At 40.3% G+C, this 23,667-nt stretch overlaps 1 protein-coding gene across 1 annotated transcript in view; it reads right to left on the bottom strand.

Annotated features, from left to right (window-relative positions):
• Nucleotides 1–899: 899 nt before the first annotated feature.
• Nucleotides 900–23,667, bottom strand: part of HADH (hydroxyacyl-CoA dehydrogenase) — a 34,951-nt gene continuing 12,183 nt past the window's right edge. Inside the window, exons 4-8 of the mRNA XM_073340858.2 lie at nucleotides 17,653–17,779; nucleotides 10,850–10,939; nucleotides 9,089–9,161; nucleotides 4,583–4,699; nucleotides 900–1,411 (exon numbers count right to left, since the gene is read on the bottom strand). Coding sequence (XP_073196959.1) covers nucleotides 1,293–1,411; nucleotides 4,583–4,699; nucleotides 9,089–9,161; nucleotides 10,850–10,939; nucleotides 17,653–17,779 — 526 coding nt within the window. The 3' untranslated portion in view covers nucleotides 900–1,292. The remainder of the gene's footprint in view (nucleotides 1,412–4,582; nucleotides 4,700–9,088; nucleotides 9,162–10,849; nucleotides 10,940–17,652; nucleotides 17,780–23,667) is intronic.

The raw sequence follows: 23,667 nt of genomic DNA, 5'->3' as shown, positions 1-23,667 counted from the left end.
TGAGAGTTTGCAAAGCTCTGCAGGATCTTTGGATGGAAGAACTGTCCTCATATTTCTTCCGATTTATGTTATAGACACCCATCCTATAAAGTATCACAAACTAAATAATAGAAAAGGGCTACCAAAGAAATGAACACCCCAACCCTCCACCCATTTCTTCCACAATAGCCTGAGAAAATGGGGGCTTTGAACCAGGCATGAAATATTAACAAAACTCCCTCGCAAGCCCAGGGAAAAGAAAATTCCAAAACCAAGGACCCATTACAAAGAGTGTCCTGCCTATACATTTACACAGATGGGACCTGATCTTAAAGAGCTCAGCTACAGCAGCTGAGCTGCTCCTGGTACAAGGAGAGTGACACTACAAAAATAAATGTAGTTTTTGAAGAAGTTCCAGTAAAAAAGCTAGCTTAAAGGACTCCCCAACATTTATAAAAATGTTTACAAGCTTTTTATTCTAGCTGGTTAAAATAAATCCATGTACTTAAGATGGTAAATTCTTCAGGGCTGGACTATCTCTGTTATATATTTGTACAGCAGCTAGCACAATGGGGCCCTGATCCATGATTTGAGCCTTTAAGTGTTACCCCAATTGAAATAATTATTACTGCTTTAAAACACAGTATTAAGCAGCTTTTTTCCTGAGGAGTCAGCCACAAATGACAGTATAAATCATTTCAAGATTAAATTTTTAAAAATACAGAATCTATAAAAATAATCTGTTTAAGGTACTATTATATTGTAATCCAGCTATTACTATGTTCTATAGATTAGCATAATTTAAAAAAAAATGTCAAAACAAAACCAGACATTGCATTTCTGCCTCTACATTTGCCAGGATGCAAACAGACTGCCACCCGGTGGATTAGAACCAAGTACACCAATTCAAAACCAGTGGATTCAATACAGAGTTGTTGACAATTTTATTTTCACTAAAATGTGCTTGAGTTATTTTGTTAATATAATAAACTGTTCAAATACATGAATGCTGTTTTCATTTTTGTCTGCAAGAAAATGTCTTGTGCCTGAAAGATCAACATCTGCACAAAGGCACCATGTGTGTAAAGCTTTCAGAATTACAAGAAAAATTAATCTACCAAATCGGCCCTCAGCCCAGAAATTGTTAACTGGTGTAAACAATCACTTCAGAGACAGATTGCAATCAAAATGCACAGAACCACCTGAGACATTCTAGGAAAGGCTTGGTCAAGCAGCATTCCTAGTGTAGTAGGAGAAATACTGCATGGCACATGCTTATATAGATGGCTTGACAACCCCTCATATGCTGGAGTTCATTTGTATTTGTAAAATCCTTCACCCGTCTTCTTACCCATCTTCCTCTCCTCTACCAATTTATTCAGCAGTGGGCTCGGAGCAAACAGAGGATTGTTTGGCTCTAATGAATGCCACCCTGGTAGGAGAAAGGAAGAATAAGTTAGTGGTGATATTTATTATTTGCAAAGAGGACAGTCTCCTAGATGTCAGGGACACTTCAGTACTCTTCCATGAAATATTCTCATGTGGGTCTTGTCATTCTCTCCTATCTAAGTTCTTCCACTTTAATTAATTGGACCAGAGAGAAAGTTAGTGTGACAGTAAAGCCTAGTGATAAGGGCACTCATCTGAGATGGCAGATCCCTGTTCAAATCCTCTCTCCTCATCAGGCAGAGGGGGGCAGGTCTTGAACTGCAGGGCTCCCATATCCTGGGGGAGTTCCCTAACCACTAGACTAAAGATAGTGAGAGGTTATCCTCCTCTCCCCCTCCCTCCCTCCAGCTGTTTTGTGTGAACTCACCTGAGGGGGCCGACCTAGGAGGTGAAGCACACCACTGAACATGCCTACTGGATCAAGTCCCCGCATGTGATTTAAATGGCCATCTTCCCTGAGATGTGAATTGCTCAGTGGGAGATTGCCCAAGTCCCTAGAGAGAGGCTGCAGTGTGCACTTCCAGATGCAGAAGCTTAGGTGCTGATTGAGCTTAGGTACCTATAGGGTTAGGTGGCACCTGAATGGAAGTTTTCGGCATTGCAGTGGGGTCTAAAAACAGAACTTAGACACCTATGTACCTTAATGGATTACACCCTAAGTATATTCTACATATTATTGAAGGAGGTTATCCCCAGTGTCCCAGCAGCTGGGGTATTCTATAGTAATAAAAATACTGGAAGAGCAAGGGTGAAAGAAGGATTTTAATCTGTGCAACAGTCAGAAAATGTAACACTGCTCAGAAGTACTGACTAATAGAAAGCCAAGCGATTTACTGAAGAGAATTTTCTGAAAGTGAGATTTTGTTTCAAGCAGACCTTTTTAGAACACCAGCTGAATACATCTGAGCCGTTTAAACAATTACAGTCAGACAATTTGTCATCAATTGCGCCTCAGCCTCCTATTTCTGACCAGGAAAGCAGGGCCAGTCATTAAATCAGTGTCCAACCATTTATCAACTGTGGTGAGAGGGGGCCTTCCCTTCACCTTGAGATCCACTGCATGCTGGGGAGCAGCTGTCATGAAAGGTGTCACTATGGTAACCTCTGCAAGGACAGCACTTATACCTGACCCCTCAAAATACATTTGCCAGAATAATTCTACAGGAACACAATTACTATGGGCCCTTGTTATTGAGCACAGCAAAGCAGCAAGGGGAGGCATTAGGTTAGGGATAATAGGCTGGAATCAAACTCAGTCTGAGGTGATAAAAAGTCCCAATTAGTTTGGCTTTCAGTTTTAGTTTTTCCAGATCCCATTTGGCTAATCAGCTCAAACATTCATCACATCTCTGAGGTGCTTCTGCAAGACCATCTTCTTTGGGGTTTGACATCTTATAGCTATTGAAAAGCCAAGACCTTTAGCACTTCATATTTTGTTGTTCACTTACAAATGATGAGACATTCAACTTTTAACACATATAAATGACTTCCCTATTAGCTCTGTAGGGAAATATGGTTTGTAAAACATGTAGGAAAATGGACTGGAGGGAATACATTCCTAAATATCTGTCACTTCCAATTCATTCCTCTTCTCCCTTTCCTCACCCATTTTCATTAGCTTCTCCAGTTTCACTGGGATTATTAACCTACATTGATACCTTTCTGTTGAAAACACAGTCTAAATCAGCCAAATAACCATTCCTGGTTTTCCCATCAGTAAACTGGGGATACTACTACTTCCCTACACGTCACAGAGATGTTTTGAGGATTGAGCTCTTGTTTGAAAAAGGCTTTCAGGATGTTAGCACTTAAGTATAGTGCTCAGCAATAAACATTTTAACACCAGAGGTAGAGTATGAGCAACAATAATGACAAACACATGACTGGGAACTCTCTCACACATTTATTACAGAAGGAAGGCTATATAATATTTATATGAGAAATTCATTAGAAGTGGTATGTACATATTTATGCTTCTTGTTTAAGCCTCTACTACCCACAGTCTGAAGACTTATACTCCCAGCTCACTCACAGGAGATCGTCTTGACAAAGAGACTAGTTTAAGATGATTCCCAATGATCACTTTTTCCCTCATAGTATCAAGAAAAGTGTCTGTAAACTGAGGACTCTGACCGCTCTTCCTACTGTTTCCCAGTTACTTTCCACACAATCTTTACACTGTTCCACAAGGATGGAGCTCCCCTTCTCCCAACTTGCTTAACTCTATGGCAAACTTCCAAGTTACCTCTCATAATTACCTCCAGTAAACACAAGCCTGCATTTAGAATGTGCACGTCCTTATCATGCTGTGATTCCTATTACATATTTTTGCTCAATCTTTATAGCTTTCCCCTCTTATGCTGCTATGCACTGCCACACTCTCCAGTCATTCTGGCACTCAAAAGCAGCCAACTTGTTTTTATACAGTATGCAATCCATTTTCCTAATTGTTTGATTAGAGTTGCAGAAACCACATTTATTTTAAAGAGGTGGGTTTCTCTCTCCAAAATAACTGTTGTAAATCACTTAGTAGGGCTCCTCCAACCAAAACAAAAATGGTGTAGGCAAAAGGGTTTCTTATTTCGCTTCATGTATACACATGCACCATTCTCTAAGGAAATGTAAGTCAGTTTTACAAATTAAAGCCAGAGAAGTTTGGAAGGGATTTTACAGAGTGAGTTTATGGGTGTTCTTTGGAGCACAACATCTCTCCTCACACTCTTGAAGAGGAAGAGGAAGAGTTCAACAGTTTAGCCTCATTTCATGCTTCTCTCACCCCCACAACACACTGTGGCCTGGTCTCGGTTTGAAAAGCACCTATATTCCAGCAGTGGTCTATGTTAGCAAACTGCTCAAAGCCTGAGCCATGGCTGCATTAGCAGCCGAACACCAGTGCTGCAACAAGGGGACTAATTTTTCTAGTGCAGACACACACAAAGGGACCCCCAGAACAACTATAGTCACTTGGGATGAACCTCCCCCATGTTGTAAACACATGCCTTTGAAAACGATGGCATGTTATTATTGATGCTGACTGATCATTCATTAATAGGCAAAGTCACTTTCCTCAGTTTAAATTCAGTGTAAGTCAGACTTAAGTTGACACCTCCAGTTACAATTTATCTAAGAAAGAAAGAAAATGTGTATACAGTACCATCTATAATATATTTACTGGTATCCAACCCAACATAGTCCAGCAGTTCAAATGGACCCATGGGATAGCCAGCCCCCAGCTTCATGGCAACATCAATATCTTCCTTTGATGCATCTCCTAGAGAAAATATTGACAGTCTGATGAACAGAGAAGATTCTGTATCCATTTGCCATTATTTTTAAATAATTAACACAGTGTTATTTCATGCTGGCACAGCTCTTTACAGTAATCTTTGCAGGTCCCCTAAAACTGAGCCAGCACATAGTAAATATGTTATGGAAATAAGCATTGTGTTTGGCATGGTTATCAGCAGAAATATAAAACAGTAAACATTAAGGAGTATCCAGAATAGTGCTAAGTATCCTCACTGGCATACTTTTAAGGACAGTTTAAGGACAAATACATGGACCCATAGATCAAAGTTGTGAGAAAAGTCCAGAAGCCAATAAACCGATAGATCCCTAGGGACTCAACTGCTACTAAACGTGGGCCCAGCCAGCAAAGCAGGAGCAGACAGGAAGTGCTAGAAAGAAGAGTACAAAGCTGGGCCTCTCCCACAGTATGTTTGTGGGTCTAATTCCCATTTTCCTGACTTCGTCCTTATTGTATTGCCTATTTCAGTAGAGGCTTTTGTGCTGTATGTGAGGATAATGATACAAAAGACCCCTGATCCAGGGCACACTAACAAGAGAAGAAGAGAAAGCTATTTTAACTAAAGTTAAAGTTGTTTGAAACCTTGCAAACAAGTCACTCTGAAGAAATTTTGTGCTTGATTATTTTTAAGTTTTCATAAAAATATCTTGCTCTGGTGTAAGTCTATACATTTCAGACTTGCAAAAAATACAAAATATACAGAAATGTCGTTAATAAAATCCCAAACACCAAGACTTGAGACATTTAATTTATAATGTGAATCTGAAAAATAATTTCATGTGGTTTTAAAAAAAAAAGGAAAGGAATGTAGAATAAAACTCAGCCATATAGAGATTAGATACAGAGAAAGAGGTCAGAGACAGGCTAGCCATTAAAGGGACTTTCCCTTTGACTCCAAGGAACTTTGTGTATCTTTTGATTGACTTCCAGGGACTTTGGTTCAAGCCTGAAGTGATCGAGTTACACAAGTCTCAAAGGGCCCAATTCTGTGAAGCGTCAAGTCAACTTCCACTAAGGTTGATGAGAAAGGAGAGTGCGCAGCAGCTTGTAGGATTCAAGCCCCTGGGCTTCATTCTTTTTCATAAATCAACGAGAATACTCTGAATTGTGGAACATGAGCAAGAAGTTTTCAAACTGCCTTTTATTTAAGCAGGACATCTTCAACTGCTGATCCACTTCTAAAGCAGCTGATAAGACTCATTTTCCTTTCTGTGGCTGATATGTTCTCTTGTGCCCTTTTAAAAAAAAATCATGTTGAAATGTTTGGGATCCGCATTTTACTTTTGAAAGATGGTAAGAATTAGCCTGTTTCACTAATGGAAAATAATTTTAATGACACTTAATTTCAATGTGATTTAAACTATTGGGCCTAATTCATCACAGCAGAATGGATGCAACTCATCCATTGAAGTTGATGGAATTATACCTACTTACAACAGCAAAATATTTGGTTCACTTTCTTAGCTTCAGTAGACACTTTACCACTTAGGCTATGTCTACACTACGCACCTTTTAGCGACAGCTGTGCTGCTGTTTGTCAGCATGAGAGAGCTCTCCTGCTGACAAAAAACTTCCACCCCAACAAGTGGCGGTAGCTTTGTTGGCAGGAGAACTCTCCTGCCAACAAAGCACTGTTCACATGGGTGCTTTTCGTCAGCAAAACTTTTGTCGTTCGGGGTGGGGTGTGTGTGATTTTTTCACACCCCTGAACAACAAAGGTTTTGCTGACGAAAGTCCAGTGTAGACAAAGCCTTAGATGCCTGACCACCTACCGACATTAACTAGTTGCAGGAGAACTCCCTGCCCCCTGGAAACAATAAAGACAGAATACACTTAGAAGGACCACAGCACAAAAAAAGCTGTCCCCCAATTCATAGTCAGAGCTACCTAAATACAGGAATTCCATGTAAGCCAGACTACTTTACTGGGGTTTCTTGGTTTTTCAATAAAAAGAGCGCAATATGAACTTTCCTATATTAATCCTCATAATAAGGCACCAATTTAAATAATTACTTGCAATGTTTCATTAGAGGAATAAAGCCCATGCAAAAGCTGAAATCCTGAAATCTTTACCCACAGACTCAAATGTTTATTGTGCCTGAATACTTTGCATGCCCAGGACTTCAATGATTGACCCCACAAAATTAAAGTTTCAATGATTATTATTGTCAAGAAATATCCTAGATTCCCTGCCAAGGTTAGTAGAGTAATGCTCTTTTTCTAACCTGATTCAAGTCACTACCATGAGGATCAACACAAGAGGAACAGATATGATACAAGTTTAACACATTCCAACAGAGAATATCAATCAATGTGAACGTCAGGTCTTCAGGCTTTAACGCAACTTCAATCAACCCCCTAAATTTATTCATTAAATAATTAAAGTTCATTAATAAAATTTTAAACAAGTGTAGAATCCTTGTATTCTTCAACAAAAAAGACCAACCAGAACAAAGCTGAAATCAAAATAATGTTTTTGGTTAGGCAAAGGGGAGTTGATTTTATTATAAAATCCTTGAGAAATTTTTCTATAAATTTAAAAATCTATCGTCTCCCTAAGTGCATAAAATTACATCTATCATTTAACAAAGCCATCTCCTTAACACATTAGAACACCCACATAATGTATTCCAAATTGTGATATTTTACTAAGAGAAAAGCTGTCCCTCTCCACCCCCGCTACTTGTCACTGTAATTTGCTCTATTCTCCCTTCGTGATGTAATTAGATGCATTTGTTGATGGATAAACAAGTAGCACAAGTTTAAATTTCTCTTGGAGATCAAACCATCACTTCCATAAGCTATAAAGGAGATTTTTTAATATTTAAAATGTACTAGCTGGAATGCTGGTAATGGAATGCTTTCATCTGTAAGAAAATGCTGCTTTCGAAAACAAAACTTTGGAAAGACATTGTTAATAGCATGCAGTGACGAACAGAGTGCCTGAAATAAGAACAATTCCATTAAGGTCTGGTCTACACTACCGAGGTTAGGTCGACGCAAGGCAGCTTATGTCGACCTAACTATGGAAGTGTCTACACTTAAATTTTGCTCCTGCTGACGTAACTGCCCCGCTACACTGACTTAACTCCATCTCCATGAGTAGCATAAAGTCAAGTTCGATGTACTTAGGTCAACGCAGTGCCAGTGTAGACACTGCATTGTTTACATTGACTGTTACTGGCCTTCAGGAACTGTCCCACAATGCCCCAGATTGACAGTGCAATTGATACAAGTGCTTCTGGTGAGGATGCACGCTGCTGATACAAGGAGAAAAGTGTAGATAGGCACAATGTAATTACTGCCAGTGTAAGTTAGGTCAACTTAATTTTTTAGTGTAGACATGGCGTCTGTAACTTGCCCTTTATCCACTCACATTACTAGCTTGTTTGTTTGTTTTTTTAAATGGTTTAGGTTTTTAAGATTAGCTGGGTTTGGTTATGGGAGTCAGGATTCCTTCCCTTCCAAATCCTAATGCAAAAGAGACTACCACTAAAGCAGGAGTCCCCAAAGCAACTAGAGCTAGTGGGAGAGGAGCAGGAGGTTACTGGGAGGCAATGGGACTGAGGTTCTGTCTACACTATCGAGCGTATGTCAGTCAGCATAACACCCTAGTATACACGCAGCCTACAGCGACCGGAGTTTTTCTGTTGGTGTGGGAACAGCAGCTACACCTACACTGAGAATTTTGTTGGCATAGCTATGTCGGTCAGGGGGTTGTTTTTTTCAAATCCTTGACCACTGTAGCTATGCAGATATAACTTTCAAGGGCAGAAAGCCCGAGGTTCCTATGTGCCCAAGACACGTTTGAAAATGGGTATTCGGGCTTGTCTAGAAGAGGAGTTATTCCAGAATGCTATTCCAGACTAACTTCAGGTGCTGACTCTCTTATTCCAGAAATAAGAGCATCCACACATGGAGTTAATCTGGAATAGTTAATCCACTTTAAATCCATATCCTACCTTATCCTGGATTAGTTTTCATGTGTAAATATGCTTTTAAGATTCTAAAACACGTTCAAAAACTTCACCCGTTTTAACCCAAGAACAGGTGTTCTAACCAAGCCAACTCTCCCCATCATCTCTAAAGCATTTCCCAGCCATTGGAAAATTCAAATAAGCAATTTATAAATACTGATTCAGCATCCAGGGATTGCTCAGCATCTCAAAATTCAGATGAGAAATTCTTTTAATTACATCTATAGGCTGACATTTGACATGATCACAACTTTTTATCATCTGACTGATTCCTAAAAGATCAAACATTTATAACAATCCCAACACTTATCTGAAGAGATTAATATTTAGCAGAGTAACGTCAACATCTCACAAAGTAAATACCACTGGTAAATACCTCTCTCATAAAGCCGGACTGCTTCTAGCAGGTATGGCACCAGGAGACGATTTACAACAAATCCTGGGGTATCCTGTAAAAAAAAACGCACAGAGTTTCTAAATAAACCCTCTATACCGATACTATAGCCAAATGCTGTATTACAAGGTCAACAAGGAAGTTGCTTATTAGCTCACCAAGTTTCAGTTCACTCTGGACTACCGGTCTTTTGCCTGATTTACCTGTTCACTACTTTTGTTTAACAGAAGTTAATCTCATAACTAAGAGCTATTATGTGATCAGATATGGCTGGGGAACATAAAAGGGCCTCATCCCCATTCTTAATTATTAACTGGTCTTAAAAGACTCAATGTTGCCTCTTAGAAAGCTACTTGGAAAATATGAGCTAGTCAGAAAAATTCTGCTGATACTGGGTTTTTTTGGTGATCTAATCTAGGGAGAGGAGTTCTTCCCTTTCGTGTGTGAATTTATTAACAAACACATTCATGGTTTAAGAGCTTTTCTACTCCTGCTGTTTATTCATCATTGTAAATCAAACTTCTGTGACATCATAATCACTTCAACAGCAACCAATGTCAATTTTGCAAACAGAAAGTGATGAACTGGGTTGAGAATTATGCAGCAGGGGCAGCTTGACTCCCAAACAACCAAGATCTTGTTTTAATGTAAGCTTCTATAGTAATCAAAAATGTAAAGGGAAATGAGAAATAGAACATATGAAAGAGTACTGTAAACACCAGTATTATTTAATATACTATCCCATGTTAGGATAATAATAAATAATAGTACAAAGTACCACACCTCACGCTCTTACACAGCAAGTATATATTCCAAGTGCTTCACAATGTTAGGCAACATTATAATCCCCATTTTACAAGGGGGAAAATTAACACACAGAATGGCGAAGGAACTTGTCCAAGGTCTCACTTCCATCGTGCTTTTTGCTCATGGAAGTCAAACTACTTTACAAACAGTAACTGATGAGAAGGGAAAGAGTTATCTACACTTTACAATTTGGGAAACTGAAGTACAGAGATTTAAAAAAACCTGCCAAAGACCACAAAACAATGTGGTGGTACAGCTGAAAACAGAACCCAGGATGCCAACAACTCCTTGACAATAATTCCTCCTTTCTATGGGCCAGATGCTTCCATGAAAGGGGAGGAGCCATCGCGCTGCCTCCCCCTCCCCACAACTCCAGTCCCCAGAAGCCGAATGAGCAAAAAGCAGTGAATAAATAATAAGGCGAATGAGCAAAAAGCAGTGAAGATTAATACTGCTCTGACCCACACTGAGAGAGAATAATGTGCATAGACTACCCATAGTGGAGGATCCAAAAGCAACACACCACATGAACTGGCTGTGATGCCTCAGGTGTTTGGAGGGCAAGGGGATCAAGATTCTCCACTGTAGTTAGGGTCTGAATGGACTGGAGCAGTTAACTGCGATCCCTGACCCGCACTAGGTTTGCCAGAACTATCCCTTGCTCTTTCCACGCAACAGCCAGACCCACTCCATTCACACAATGATATGGCAGATTGGGATCTCTCTTTCTTTCAAGGACTTTTAGCAAGCAAGTTGTTCTCTCCTGAAGGGATTTGCATGGGAATGGATAATCTGTGCCAGAAGCAGAGTAGAAAATTTTCATTGTGTTCATGCAATTACACACCACATTAAAATGAATAGTTTTTTTTTTAAAATGAGCAGACCTGAAGTCCCCTGAGCATTGCACGTCTCTCCTCACAATCTAGACCTACTTGCCTTGCAAGATATTGGATTCTTTCCCAATGCTTTGGTGAATTCCATGAGCGACTCAAAAGTCTTTTGGCTGGTCATTGGTGTCTTGATGACCTAGCAGGGAACCAACATGCGTTAATAAGCAACCAGAAGCCTTTTCTCTCCCCACCCCGATAACTGTGCCAAAAATTAAACCATGATTCAGGATGTTCTCTGAATATTCCACAAAATACCTATATTACAAAGAACAGTCACACTAACCAAAATTAATATACATGTAACAATAAAACAGTGAAACCTATTTTAAAGCACTCCAAAGTACCCTCCACATTCTGAAATTGTTACTGTAACACATTTAAAACATGCACCAGGTTCAAAGCAATGGCGTTCATCTTTTTAGAATTCTACTGTAAAGGCTCCTGTGTGGATAGTATAAAAACTTCAAAAAAGCCATAAGGTCCCTAATGCCCAGGGAAACACATTGGCGACATTCTAGAGAACCATGTTTACACACAGTTCTTGATAGAAAGGGTGTAACATGGCTTCCTTGGCCAATATAAACAGGTGGACAGACACAGACACTGTATTATATCAACACATGAAGTCTAAAGAAAACAGTTTTTAATTTCTACTTTTCAAACTGTGTAAAGGCCTCTTATAAGCTTAAGAGTAGGAAGGACCCAAGTTATTTTCTTAGCAATTTTATCCTTACCCTTTGGCAAACTTGGATTTTTCTAAAGAGTTTAACAGAGTTTGAATTTAACAAGGTATCTGTTTACTTATTTATTAGTGCCCCAGAACGAGAAATGATGCCAATGCAGCTCTGGAAATAACATTTGTTAGTTAACTTGGACTTTCTATGCATCCACGCAGAATCAACTATGCTACATGAGCAGTGACAGATAGACTTTATCATCACAAGATTTTCAGTGGAATTTGGTCTCCTAAGCACCAGAATGACTACTGATATCAACACAAAAACAGTGAGCGTGGAATAAAAGCAGCAGGATTTGTTTCTCAGCAGTAAAATGGTAGTGTGCTTCTTTTGAAGTTAGATCTAAGCATCTGGAAGACATTCACACAAGACTGTACACCAGTTTCAAGGAAGCTCAAATTTATTTTACTTCTAGGAATTTTGAATGCTAAATACTAGTCTCTCAAATTGTCAAAGGAAAAATCTCTAAAAACTCTCTTCTTCTTTTCTGAAAAGGAGTCATAGAGTTTAAGGCCAGAAGAGATCACCAGATCATCTAGTCTAACCTCCTGTACATCACAGGCCACCAACACCACCCAGCACCCACATACTAATTCCAACTACCAAAATTAGATCAAGTATTATGGTCCATAGGAGACTAGACTATTGTACGCCAGACAGAGAACAGGAGGGACTGAGGGGCACCAATGCCAGAGACCCCTGCAATGGCAGGGAAATGATTAAGTGAGATATATCCAGATAATCCTGGCAAGTGACTCCCACACACATGCTGCAGAGGAAGGTGAAACCCCTACATGGTCACTGCCAATTTGACCTGGGGGGAAATTCCTTCCCAACCCCACATATGGCAATCAATTAAACCCTGAGCATGCAAATAAGAACCAGCCAAGTAAGAGAATATGTGTCTGTGAAAGCTGTCCCGTTAGATTCAGTGAGAATTTCTGCATGGACTAAATAAGTGCCCTTTAGACAATCTTCAAAGAAATTTGTGACGGATTTGACCCCAGCATCACAGCATCTTAACAGTGTAGTTTTAAGAAAAGGAGTACTAGCGGCACTTTAGAGACTAACCAATTTATTTGAGCATAAGCTTTCGTGATGCATCCGATGAAGTGAGCTGTAGCTCACGAAAGCTTATGCTCAAATAAATTGGTTAGTCTCTAAGGTGCCACAAGTACTCCTTTTCTTTTTGCGAATACAGACTAACACGGCTGCTACTCTGAAACCAGTGTAGTTTTAGTTAGCCATTTGGCACTGGCACGTCCAGAGTTCAAACCGTTGATCCCTAAAGCAAGTGCTTAAGTGTCACAGGGTCAAAATGCATGTCCCACTGAAAAATCTATATAAAATTTAAATACACTAGAACATTTTAAATTGATACTGAAGCCTGCTGCAGTGGCATGGGTACGTTCTCTCCAGATGTATAATCAAAAGTATCGCTCATCCTGCAATTCTGTTCTGAATCTCTTTCCTCGTCAGAGATGTTTGCTTTCTTCCAGACCTCCACTTTTAGGTAACGCAATGCAAGTGGATTTCACCTGTTCTGACCTCAGCCCTTTGTCATTCTGAAACAAAGAAACTGAGTGCCATTCAGTCATCATATAGGGCCTTTCAGCCTTAAAAGACACACAGGTTCATTTTCTCTAAACAGACATGAAAGATCCCATGACACTTTTGGAAAAACAGGATCAGACCCATTGTACATTAAGACCTGTCTATTGTGACAGGGTCCGGGCAGACGGCTACAGGAGAGTACTTTTTTTTTTTAATTTGGCAAAATTACTCACACATTTATTGGGTCAATAATACTTGGTTTGCAGGTGGTTCACAAACTGCAAATATTTGCCATTCATGCTGTGTTGGTGAGTTTGGAGTCATGTGGTCTTGTTGCTCATCTCTGATTGGATGATTTACATAGCCAACGATAACAGAGCACTGGACTGGAACACAGGAGACCTTGGGCCCTGAGCAAATTACTTCGCCACCTCCTGCCTCGGTTTCCCCATAGTGACTTTTGGATTGGAATGAAGTAGCTCTGTGAAAAAAAATGGTCCCTATTTTGTGAAGTGCTGAGTCTCGTTGCCATTACAATATCTCAGCAATGCACAGGATCGGTTCCTGTGAAAGCTTTCCAATATGTTCTTCATCCTGTCCCTAGTGCACGAAATAAAACGTGGAGCTAACAAGTGCACTTTGAGTTCATTTGTTCTGATTGGTTCAGTTTCCGCTGTTCCCCAACAGGAGAGTAATAGAAGGCAGATATATTAGCCCAGGTTAAGTACGTCCCTGGGTAAGGTAACAGGGAAGGTTCCAGATCAATCAGGAACCTTCTGGAGACAATTAAGACAGACAGGCTGATTAGAACATCTGCAGCCAATCAAGAAGCTGCTAGAATCAATTAAGGCAGGCTAATCAGGGCACTTGGGTTTAAAAAGGAGCTCACTTCAGTTTGTGGTGCGCGTGTAAAGAACTGGGAGCAAGAGGCACTAGGAGCTGAGAATGCATACTGTTGGAGGACTGAGGAGTACAAGCATTATCAGACATCAGGAGGAAGGTCCGATGGTGAGGATAAAGAAGGTGTTGGCAGGAGGCCATGGGGAAGTAGCCCAGGGAGTTGTAGCTGTCACACAGCTGTTCCAGGAGGCACTCTAGACAGCTGCATTCCACAGGCCCCTGGGCTGGAACCCGGAGAAGAGGGCGGGCCCGGGTTCTCCCCAAACCTCCCAACTCCTGGTCAGACACAGGAGGAGTTGACCTGGACTGTGGGTTCATGAAAACGGTCAAACTGAGTGCTGCCGTGAAGCTCCAAGGCGAGCAAATCTGCCAATAAGCGCAAGACCCACTAAGATAGAGGAGGAACTTTGTCACACTATAAACAAAGATGCCCAGGATTGATATAAAGGATCACTTACTGGAGGATTCCCTGCACCTTGAAGTCTTTAAACCATGATTTGAGGACTTCAACAGCTCAGACATAGGTTAGGGGTTTGTTACAGGAGTAGGTGGGTGAGATTCTGTGGCCTGCGTTGTGCAGGTAGTCTGACTAGATGATCATAATGGCCCCTTCTGACCTTAGAATCACAGAGTTTATGATTGAAGTGTGATTTTAAACAGATTTAGTTAAGCCAGTTCAAAAGGCCATGTGGATATTTTTATTTCAATTTAAAAAAAGCTTATTCCAGTTCAACTTAAGTTGGCAACATACTTAAGCTAAACTGAAAAAAGCCGCTGTTAATCGAAGTGTTCACACTGGGGTTTGCACATGTAAGTAAACTAGTTTAATTAAATCAGTGCAAAACTATGGGGTTGACAAGATCTATGTCAACCATTTAATAGCAAAACTATTAATCTAATATATTCTATATATGCAATATGAATGAGTTAATATTATTATAGGAATCTGAACTTGTATTTCTTTACATAAATGTTTAATGTCAACTGGAATTAGGCACCAAATTGAGGTTTCACAAAAATAAGCTTCATGAGACCTTGGGTAACTGAAATGTTTCTACATATTGGTTACCACTTATTCAAAATTCAGAGAGAGAACATTCCACCTGCAAAAAACCCCAACATACCTGTCCAATTTTTATGAATGTTAACATTTGTAGCCATGCCTGGTTTGTTAAATGTGTAATCAGAGAGTTTTCACTCAATTCAGTAAAATCACTGGAGATGACGTGCCATGGGTAGTGTAAAGATGCTCACTATGTAATATGGTAACCTCCTGTTAGAGAGGTCTGATGACTGTATTACTATAGAATGACTCTAAACAAAAGCTCATTATTGTAATAATAAAACACACATTTCTACGGTTTTTCTTTATTTCCATCTGAATCATCTATTCTACCTAGGGAACACAGGTCTGCAGCGTTTGCCAATCCAAACATTATGATGCTGCAGGACAGCCTGAAATTGAAAGAGCCTCTAGACAAAAGGAAAAACTAGTATGTCTCTTTCAATTTTTAACATTGGTTTCAACCCTACAAAGAGATCCCAGGCAGATATTTATGCCCACATAAAGTCCCAACGCCAAAAGCCTTTGCCGGATCAGGCTAGTGACAATTATAGCTGATTGGGAATTTTAAAACAAAACTCTTTTTCGTCGGAAAATGCCAATTCCTCAAACCAAAATATTTGTGGAACCATTTCAGTTTGACAAACTTCTGCCAGTGCACTCCAAGAGTCCTGATGGAAACTTGCCGGTCTACCAGCTCCCTTGGGGAACTGCTGGGAAGCCTGGGCTTCCAGAGCCTGCAGCTCTGGGGCAACTGTGCCATACAGATTGCCTCAGTCACAGACCCCAGGGCTTCCAGACTCCCTGCTGTGGAGCCAGGAGTATGACCGCCTCGGCTCGAACCAGGGCTCTCAGGACTTTTAAGATTCCCTACTCCATAGCAGGGGACTCCCCAGGCAGCCCTCAGAGTCCCTTGGAGCCAGGAGCTGCTGACGGCTCAGTTTCATTTTGGGAAAAGTTGAACAGAAACATCTTGAGTTTTCCAAAATGAAATTTGTTTAGAATTTCTTTTCCGTGGGAAAATATTTTCTCATGGTCATTGATCCTGAGTTTTGACCAGCTCCAGTGATGATACATCTCTGCTATTTCACAGTCCTGTAAATACCACTTTGTAAGTTGGCCTGAAGATCAGTCCCCAGTATTCACTACTGAGGTGGAAAATTTCAGCTTGCAAAGATCTGCCATATGATTAATGCATCTAGAGAGAGAGACTCAAGTATTTTTACAGCAGAAAATGTGTATCAATTGGCATTTTCAGAACACAACAGATGGACAGATTTTGTTCAAACTTTCCTGAAATATCATTTATTTTAGGACTGAGATAACACATGGAAGATTTCATCCAGAAAATTATTACAAAAAAATAAGCCTAAAAAACTAGGAAGTTATAACAGAAGGCACAACATAGGTGAATGTTTGTTACTGAGGAAACTCTAGAATTATTCATATATTGGGGGTCGAAGGGGCGGGGGAGAGAGAAAGAAGCACAGCACTTTAGGGCATGGGGAGGAAGAAATCTTGCTTTGTAGCAGAGATGGGCCCAAAGTTCACTTTCAGACATACCCAAAAGTTCATATGTATTTGTCTCTGCAGTTTTTGGTTTGACCTATTTCAAAGATAGATCCAGCTGTGAAATTCAACCCCGCCCCCCAAGTCTGAGGGAATTATGGTAAGTGCTTCAGATCTGGGGTTCTGGCTCACCCCTACTCCCACTGCATAGGCATCAGATGTTAAAAAAAATGGTTATGTTGGTCATTATTTTTTGGAGAGGGGGATAAATTGGGTAAGGAGTATAGTAATGTTGTTATGATGGGATGGACTTCATGTGCTCCTGTACACTTCCACAGGGGATGCATTTATTATTCTACTCTAAGTAGCAAGATGAATACATATTTTATGATCTATTAAAACGACAGACACCAGGCACATGTGCCTTTAGATGAATGGTCAAGTAGCTTTAAAATAATTGTATTTTTCGTACCTTAATACAACTGAGAAATAAAGATCCAAACCTGGTATTAAAAACAAATTATTTCAAAATCTCCACACACTTCACCTGAAACGTATCAGAAGCATAAAAATACATATTGTTTCAAAGATGCTAAGGATTAGCTTCGGATGTTCTGAAACATTCACAATAAAGGAGCTAATGACTCAGGGGACTGGCAACAGGACGTGGGGTCTTTCACCTCTTTTAACATCAGTTCATATCCAGCCTGGGCTCATAGGAACCCAAATTCCTCTGCCCATTGCCTGATGACTTAAAACACAAAAAGTTCTTATCAGACAGTTGTCCATGTGACTGAAATCATCATCAAACCTGATGCTCTTGTTGGCAGTCTCAGCAGAGAAGCCAGAAGCTGATTGGGCATGGAGATGGATCAACCAGAGATGAAAAAGTCCTGTTGGACTGTTCAGTCCATCACCCTCTCTTGGAATGGAGGTCATTTCATCTTCTTATCTCTAAAGGTAGCTCCTCCTGGTCATGAGGGCTACACACTGGGATACATCCTATTACATTAATGAACTCTCAGTGAAGTACAAGTATATTGCCATGCTATAATATTTATTATCAGAATACTATCAGACACTTACCTCCACAAGCTTCATCATAGGCACTGGGTTAAAGAAATGGAGGCCACCAAAGCGGTCCTGCCTAGTGGTGGAGTTGGCTATGTCTGTTATTTGCAAAGACGAAGTGTTGCTCGCAAATATTGTGTTTCTGTGGGGAAAGGAAGTGAGGATTGTGTAAAAATGACAGCTATCTTTGTCAACAAGAAGGTCTGTGCTCTAAAGATCAACAGATTTCAATGGGCATTCAGTGGCTAATCATGAGTGTCTTTTTTTTTTTTTTCAGCTAGCCTATTGTAGGCCAACTGTTCTTAAAAATACCCCATCATACATAGCTGACACTACCCTTCACTGGTCTTTCCATAGCATGCAACTAAAAATAGCACCGCAATGACCAATAGTTAAGCTTGTCTCTGAAAGTTGTATGAATTTGTAACTCCAAGAAGAATATATAGGTCTCCTCACTGGATCAAGAAAAGAGTTTTTTCCATGAAAAGTAGAAAAGTTTCATAGTCCCCATCACAAATCTCTTATTTCAGGAAAATTCTTCATTGGCTCAAAAGAGCCTATGGGACTTGTGCTGCTAAGTCATTTACATGATTTTGAAAATCCTATTCTTAGAAATCTAAATATGGATCTAAGAGTCTAGCTTTTGAAAATTTTTGCCAATAATCTTTTTACAGTATACACTGAGAGATCTAGACAGCAGACATATTGCAAAAGGAAGAAGTAGAGCAGGAAAACAGATGCCACGAAGAGACAAGAATTGCTGCATACAGCATAGTCATTCAGTAGACAGGACCATATCCAGATATGTGGTTGGTGGGGTGTTTTTTTTAGATTTATAATGGCAGGGAAAAGAAATCCATCCATTGGCATAAACCAGTTCTTAAATTTAAATAATTCATATAGTACCTTCTGTTAATGAGATTTCAGAGCACTTTTCAATTATTAAACCTCATAACACCTGTTAGATCGAGAAACTGTTTCTTCTTTGAGTCAGGAGAGCATCATAGATCTTGAGGCGTTAGAAAAACACTTGTTATGTAAAAAGAGACTGTGAAAGCCACTGCATTTTTACTTTATGTAAAATATCTGAATTTCTGAGTCTGACAATCACATAAATGTCTCTAAAAAGTCTTCCTACACATCTCCCCAGCAGCTATCCTTTAATCATTTCTCCCTGGCAACAGCACCACAAAACAAGCCTTAGGGCTTGTCCACACAGTGCACTAGTCCACACTAGCGGGATGTAAATTCTAGTGTGCACTAGCGTGTTGCACTCCTTACATTAATGTGCACTAGGGAACTTTTAGTGAGTGCCTGCAGGGTCCGCATAGGCCAGCTAGTATGCAACATGCTAGTGCACATTAGCATTTACACCTCTCTAGGCAGACTAATGCACTGTGTAGACAAACCCCCAGATTATTCTTGGGCAGGGCACTGAAAGAATGTTTTGCACCCACAATTCTGATATCAGTAGTTAAGATTTCTGAAGGTCAAAGAATATGAAGGACAACAATTCACGACCCACCCTTACTCAGAATGTTCACCATTGCTTCCAATGAATTTCCATACAGAAGTCTCTCATAAATAAACAAACCCAGAAGCAAACCTAACAGACAAGACTCCTTCTCACAAACTAATGGTTGCAGGGTCAGAATTTTTTAGTTAAGCTTCTAATCTCTGAAATGCCCACTTCTGTGGGTAAAAATCAGAACCTTACTGTTAAAGTAAAGCTTTGCATTGTTCTATAGATACAATTAGAAAAAAATCCTCATTAAAGCTACATTGTGTCCGAGTGCACCTTGCCCACATTATCTACTTAAACTAATAAACTGGTTTAAACCAAATTTAGATAGTAAAAGTTCCAGCTTAGAGCAATGCTTAACAACCTTTGAAAATAGCATTTAGTAAATGGAAATATTGACAAACCCTTAATGAAATCTTTTTGGAATCAGGTGTCCTTGCCTGCAGTGCCACCTAGTGGGGCCCAGGAAGAATCACACAGAATCTCAAAACTCAAAAGACAAGAGAAAAGAAACGTCGCCTTCCATGAAGTTATCCAGACTGTCCAGCTCCTTCTTTAAAAATGCTGAAGTTGTGGATGAAAGAATGCCTCCTTCTGGCCAGTTTTGTAACACAATTTCAGAATACAAACCACAAGCCAGACACATCAGCCAGCTCCTGGCTGGGGTTGCTGCCCTAACAGAAAGATAAATCCTGGATCAACAGAAATGATGATATGCAATGCCCACTGCACAGAAATGGGCAGTGTACAGTTAGGGAGGCAGAGAGAAAAGGCAGGGGGGTTCACAGAAAAAGAAATAATGAAGAACTCTCACTATATGACGACTGACGCACCTGTCTAAAGTAGAAGCAACATAAATTAAATGCACACATAATAATGGATGCAGGAAGTGACATGACAATCCTGCACTGGCCTATTTAGAGCAGGACAGGAACTGATTCAATGACAGTAGAACATGTGGTGCATAAGGAGGGGAACCCACCCATATCACTATTCTGAAAACGAAACTCAGAGACATTACCAGGGTCATTGATTATGTATGAAGAGGAGGCATCATAACCATTTCCAAATAGTAGGAGGATTCTCAAATGTAATCCTGAAAACAAGATAACCTGCAAACACAGTTAGGCAAAACCCCAGAAAGTAATTACACTTCTCTGTTTCCCTGTCACACAGTGCTGCTATGAGGGTAAATTCATTAAAGTCTGTAAAGTGCCAGCAAATCCTCAAATGGAAGGTGCCATAAGAATGCAGAGGACTACGCATACAAATCAATGGAATCAATGGCATGATTCATCTAAGCTGAAATAGAAACCCTGTGTGACAGCTGCAGCCAGAGCCCCTTCAGCTGCTGAGTGCAGATTTAGTGCTTTGAGTTGTGCTTGTACAAAACTTCTGTACTGTTAAAGCACTTAACTGGCTTAGTTTAAGTCAATTTGTATCTACAAGCATAAAATTTCAAGCAGTCAGCAGGGACAATACCTACCCCAATTCCCCAGTGCTCTCTGGGGATGCTAAAGTCCCACGGACTACCTGTTTGCCCCATGCAGCTTTCATTCCCCTGCAAAAGTATTAAGCTGTACAAACGGAGAGTCGGCAAGCCTGAATGTCCCATCCTCCCACCCCCATCAGAGTTCAGCAGCTCCACAAAGTAGTGAATTGCGTGGGGCTGCCAGGTAGCTTAATGAAGCTTAGCATCATCACAGAGAGATAGAGGCAGCCCCACCTTATTTGAGCATCTTAAAGACTTATGATTGTAGAAGCAAATCTGCTTAAAGCTCACTAACTTGGCTGAGCTATAAGCTAATTTACCTCTACAAGTTCCTGAGAAGATTCATAGCAGCAGGCTCCCCTCCTGTGAACCCTAAACCTTCAACAGTAGAAAACAATTCACCTGACACAATGTTTCTTGTGTCCAAACTCCTCGGAGAACTTATGTAGAAAACTATGCTCTCCACACAGAGGGATTTGGGTTTTTTCCATCTCTTATTTATTTAAGATGGGGGGTGAAAGGGGGGGGGAGAGAGAAAGGAAGTAGGCTGGGGCTCATTATGTGTTCTGCACAAGGGTTATATTTCTTGTAGCAATCACAGCTATAAAGTTAACTAAGTTTACTATGTGGGATACAGATGTATACCTGCTTCTGCATACTAAATGGAGGTAAGGGCAGCAAAGTACAATAAATAATTTAAGTCAACTCAAACAGTTTTCTTAACAATAAGCTGAAATGCTACTTGAGCTTACTTATGTGAAATTAGTTTACGGTTCCAGCTCAAACCTACCTATACAATTCTTGGTCTTCACTTCAACCTAAGCAAGCTACAGATATTTTGGGGAGGAAAGGTCTGTACCGCCCCTTGCCACAGAGAAAAACTGACTGGATCAGTCAGGGTTTTAAAGGTTGCTGCACTGTCACAGGGATTAGGTATGTTTTCAATAGCTCCCACAGTTCTTGGATTCTTCTCGTAAGGGAGAATGGGCTGATAGCTCCATGCAGCGCTGCTCAGTGCTTTGGCTAATTACGAGCATGCTGGAGTTCTGAGGGAAAAGCAGTAGTAGACACCTGGCTCACCCTCCAACACTGCAACCGCTCAGAGTGGCTCCACAAGGAGCTGCCACCACATTTGCTGAGCAGGAGTCTCGGCTCTGACCCTGCCCAGCTTTGCCACTGTCAGTGGTTTGAGTTACAAGGAAAGACCCAACCTTCCACCTGACATATAGCAACATATATGATCTGCAAGAAGAAAGGGAGAAAAGTCAACTAACCCAACACCTCATTAGCTCTTAAATCCATCTCACCAGCTCTTAAGCCAATTAGGCTTGTGGCTGGTTAACGAAGGGAGAAAAAAGGAAGCAACTTAGGAACCTGTCTCCTTTCCACTAGCAGCTCTTTTGTGGGTATGAGAATTATAGGCATGTGCACATACAGGGCACAGGGATCCAAAATTATTCCAAGCTATGGGGAAGGCACAGGAAGATGGAGACATAAAAATAAAAGCAAAATCCTTCATTCTAGGGTAGGGAATATATTAGAATTCCTTTTGGCTACAATCCTATCACTTTATTGAGCCAGTGGAGAAAAGACACTTAGAAGTAACATAATTCCCTTCTGCCACCATCCTTTGATTTCTGTGCCGATTTGAAGAAAGCGTGGGGGCAGGAGGATCTTCTTTCTTTCCTTCACGCACCTTCCCCACCACCAATAATGAAAATAAAAGCCTAATATCAATCAAAATACACAGTAGGGAAAATGCAGTAGTTGTTAGAAAAAGTAACAATCCACAACTACTAGCATTTACAGATATCTATTTAGTGACCCATCAGAGATAGGTCTGCTTCCATCTTACCATTCATTTTCTCCACGTGAGAAGTCATAGATCACTACCTTAAATCTCAGTAGAGAGAGCCAGGCATCCAATGCTACATAATGTTTAAACATATAATATGCAGCCACTACTGCTGGTGCAAAGAATGAGAGCAGTTGGTAAATACTGTGCTAACATATTAATTTATTTTTTTTTATTTTTACAGAGTGCCTCAACCACTTAGTGCATTTCCTGAATTTTTTCGAACAAGTGATACCAGTGAAAGGAAATCAGATATACTGCACTTTAGGCTGAAGCACACTCTATACCTTCATTTCAACTGTTATGCTATCTTTATAATACAAACAAAATTATTTGATCCTGGGTACTTATCCAGGTAGACAATCTCCCCCAAATACAAACACTTCTCCATAGCCTGAACTGAATAATTTGCAGAGGAGCAGGAATGGAATAGAGCTCTTTAAAGGGGGAGGGATTCTGTATGGAATTCTCCTCCCTGGGGAATTTCTTGCCCTCCCATACTTGCCAGTTGGTGGAATCTGGACTGTATTCACATGTAACTTTGTGAGCCACACAATAAAATGTCACCCCACCCTGGATGGTTTGCTGTACCTAGCAAGAGAGGAAGGAGGAAGTCATCTTCACTAGATGCAGGGAAATATCACATCTTGTCCCTGAGCCCTACTTGATTTAAAAACCACAGACTAGAACTCACGTATTGTATGCTCTTCGTATTATCTGTATAATAATCCTACCAATACCTGTGTCAGGAGAACTTTAAATTATCGTTCTGTGGGTATATTTGGGTTAGGTCTTGCACAGATAGTTCTAGTTCAACCACTTTAATGCAGGATTACAACTCAGTGGTACCAACAGTATTTGTATGGGTGCTGGTACCCACCCCAGCCACTGTATGCGAGTGATGTTTATCTCAGAGGATACAAGCTGCCTAAATGCAACTCTGACATTTGCTAATCCTTTACTGATCAGAACTTCTGCAGCCATTTTTGAAAAGCACATGACAAAATGAGTTTGGAATCATGATTCTCGCCTCTTCAGCCACCTTGATTGATTATTTATCAGCCTGACAAAGTAATTGATAATATTTTCCATTTTAGGACAGGACTTGTCAGATCTCCATTTCTATAACACCAATAAAGATTAAACCTCTTTGGTGTGAGC

This window comes from Lepidochelys kempii, chromosome 4 (assembly GCF_965140285.1).
Source record: "Lepidochelys kempii isolate rLepKem1 chromosome 4, rLepKem1.hap1, whole genome shotgun sequence".
NCBI lineage: Eukaryota > Metazoa > Chordata > Testudines > Cheloniidae > Lepidochelys > Lepidochelys kempii.
This window is presented reverse-complemented; position numbering and strand designations above follow the sequence as displayed.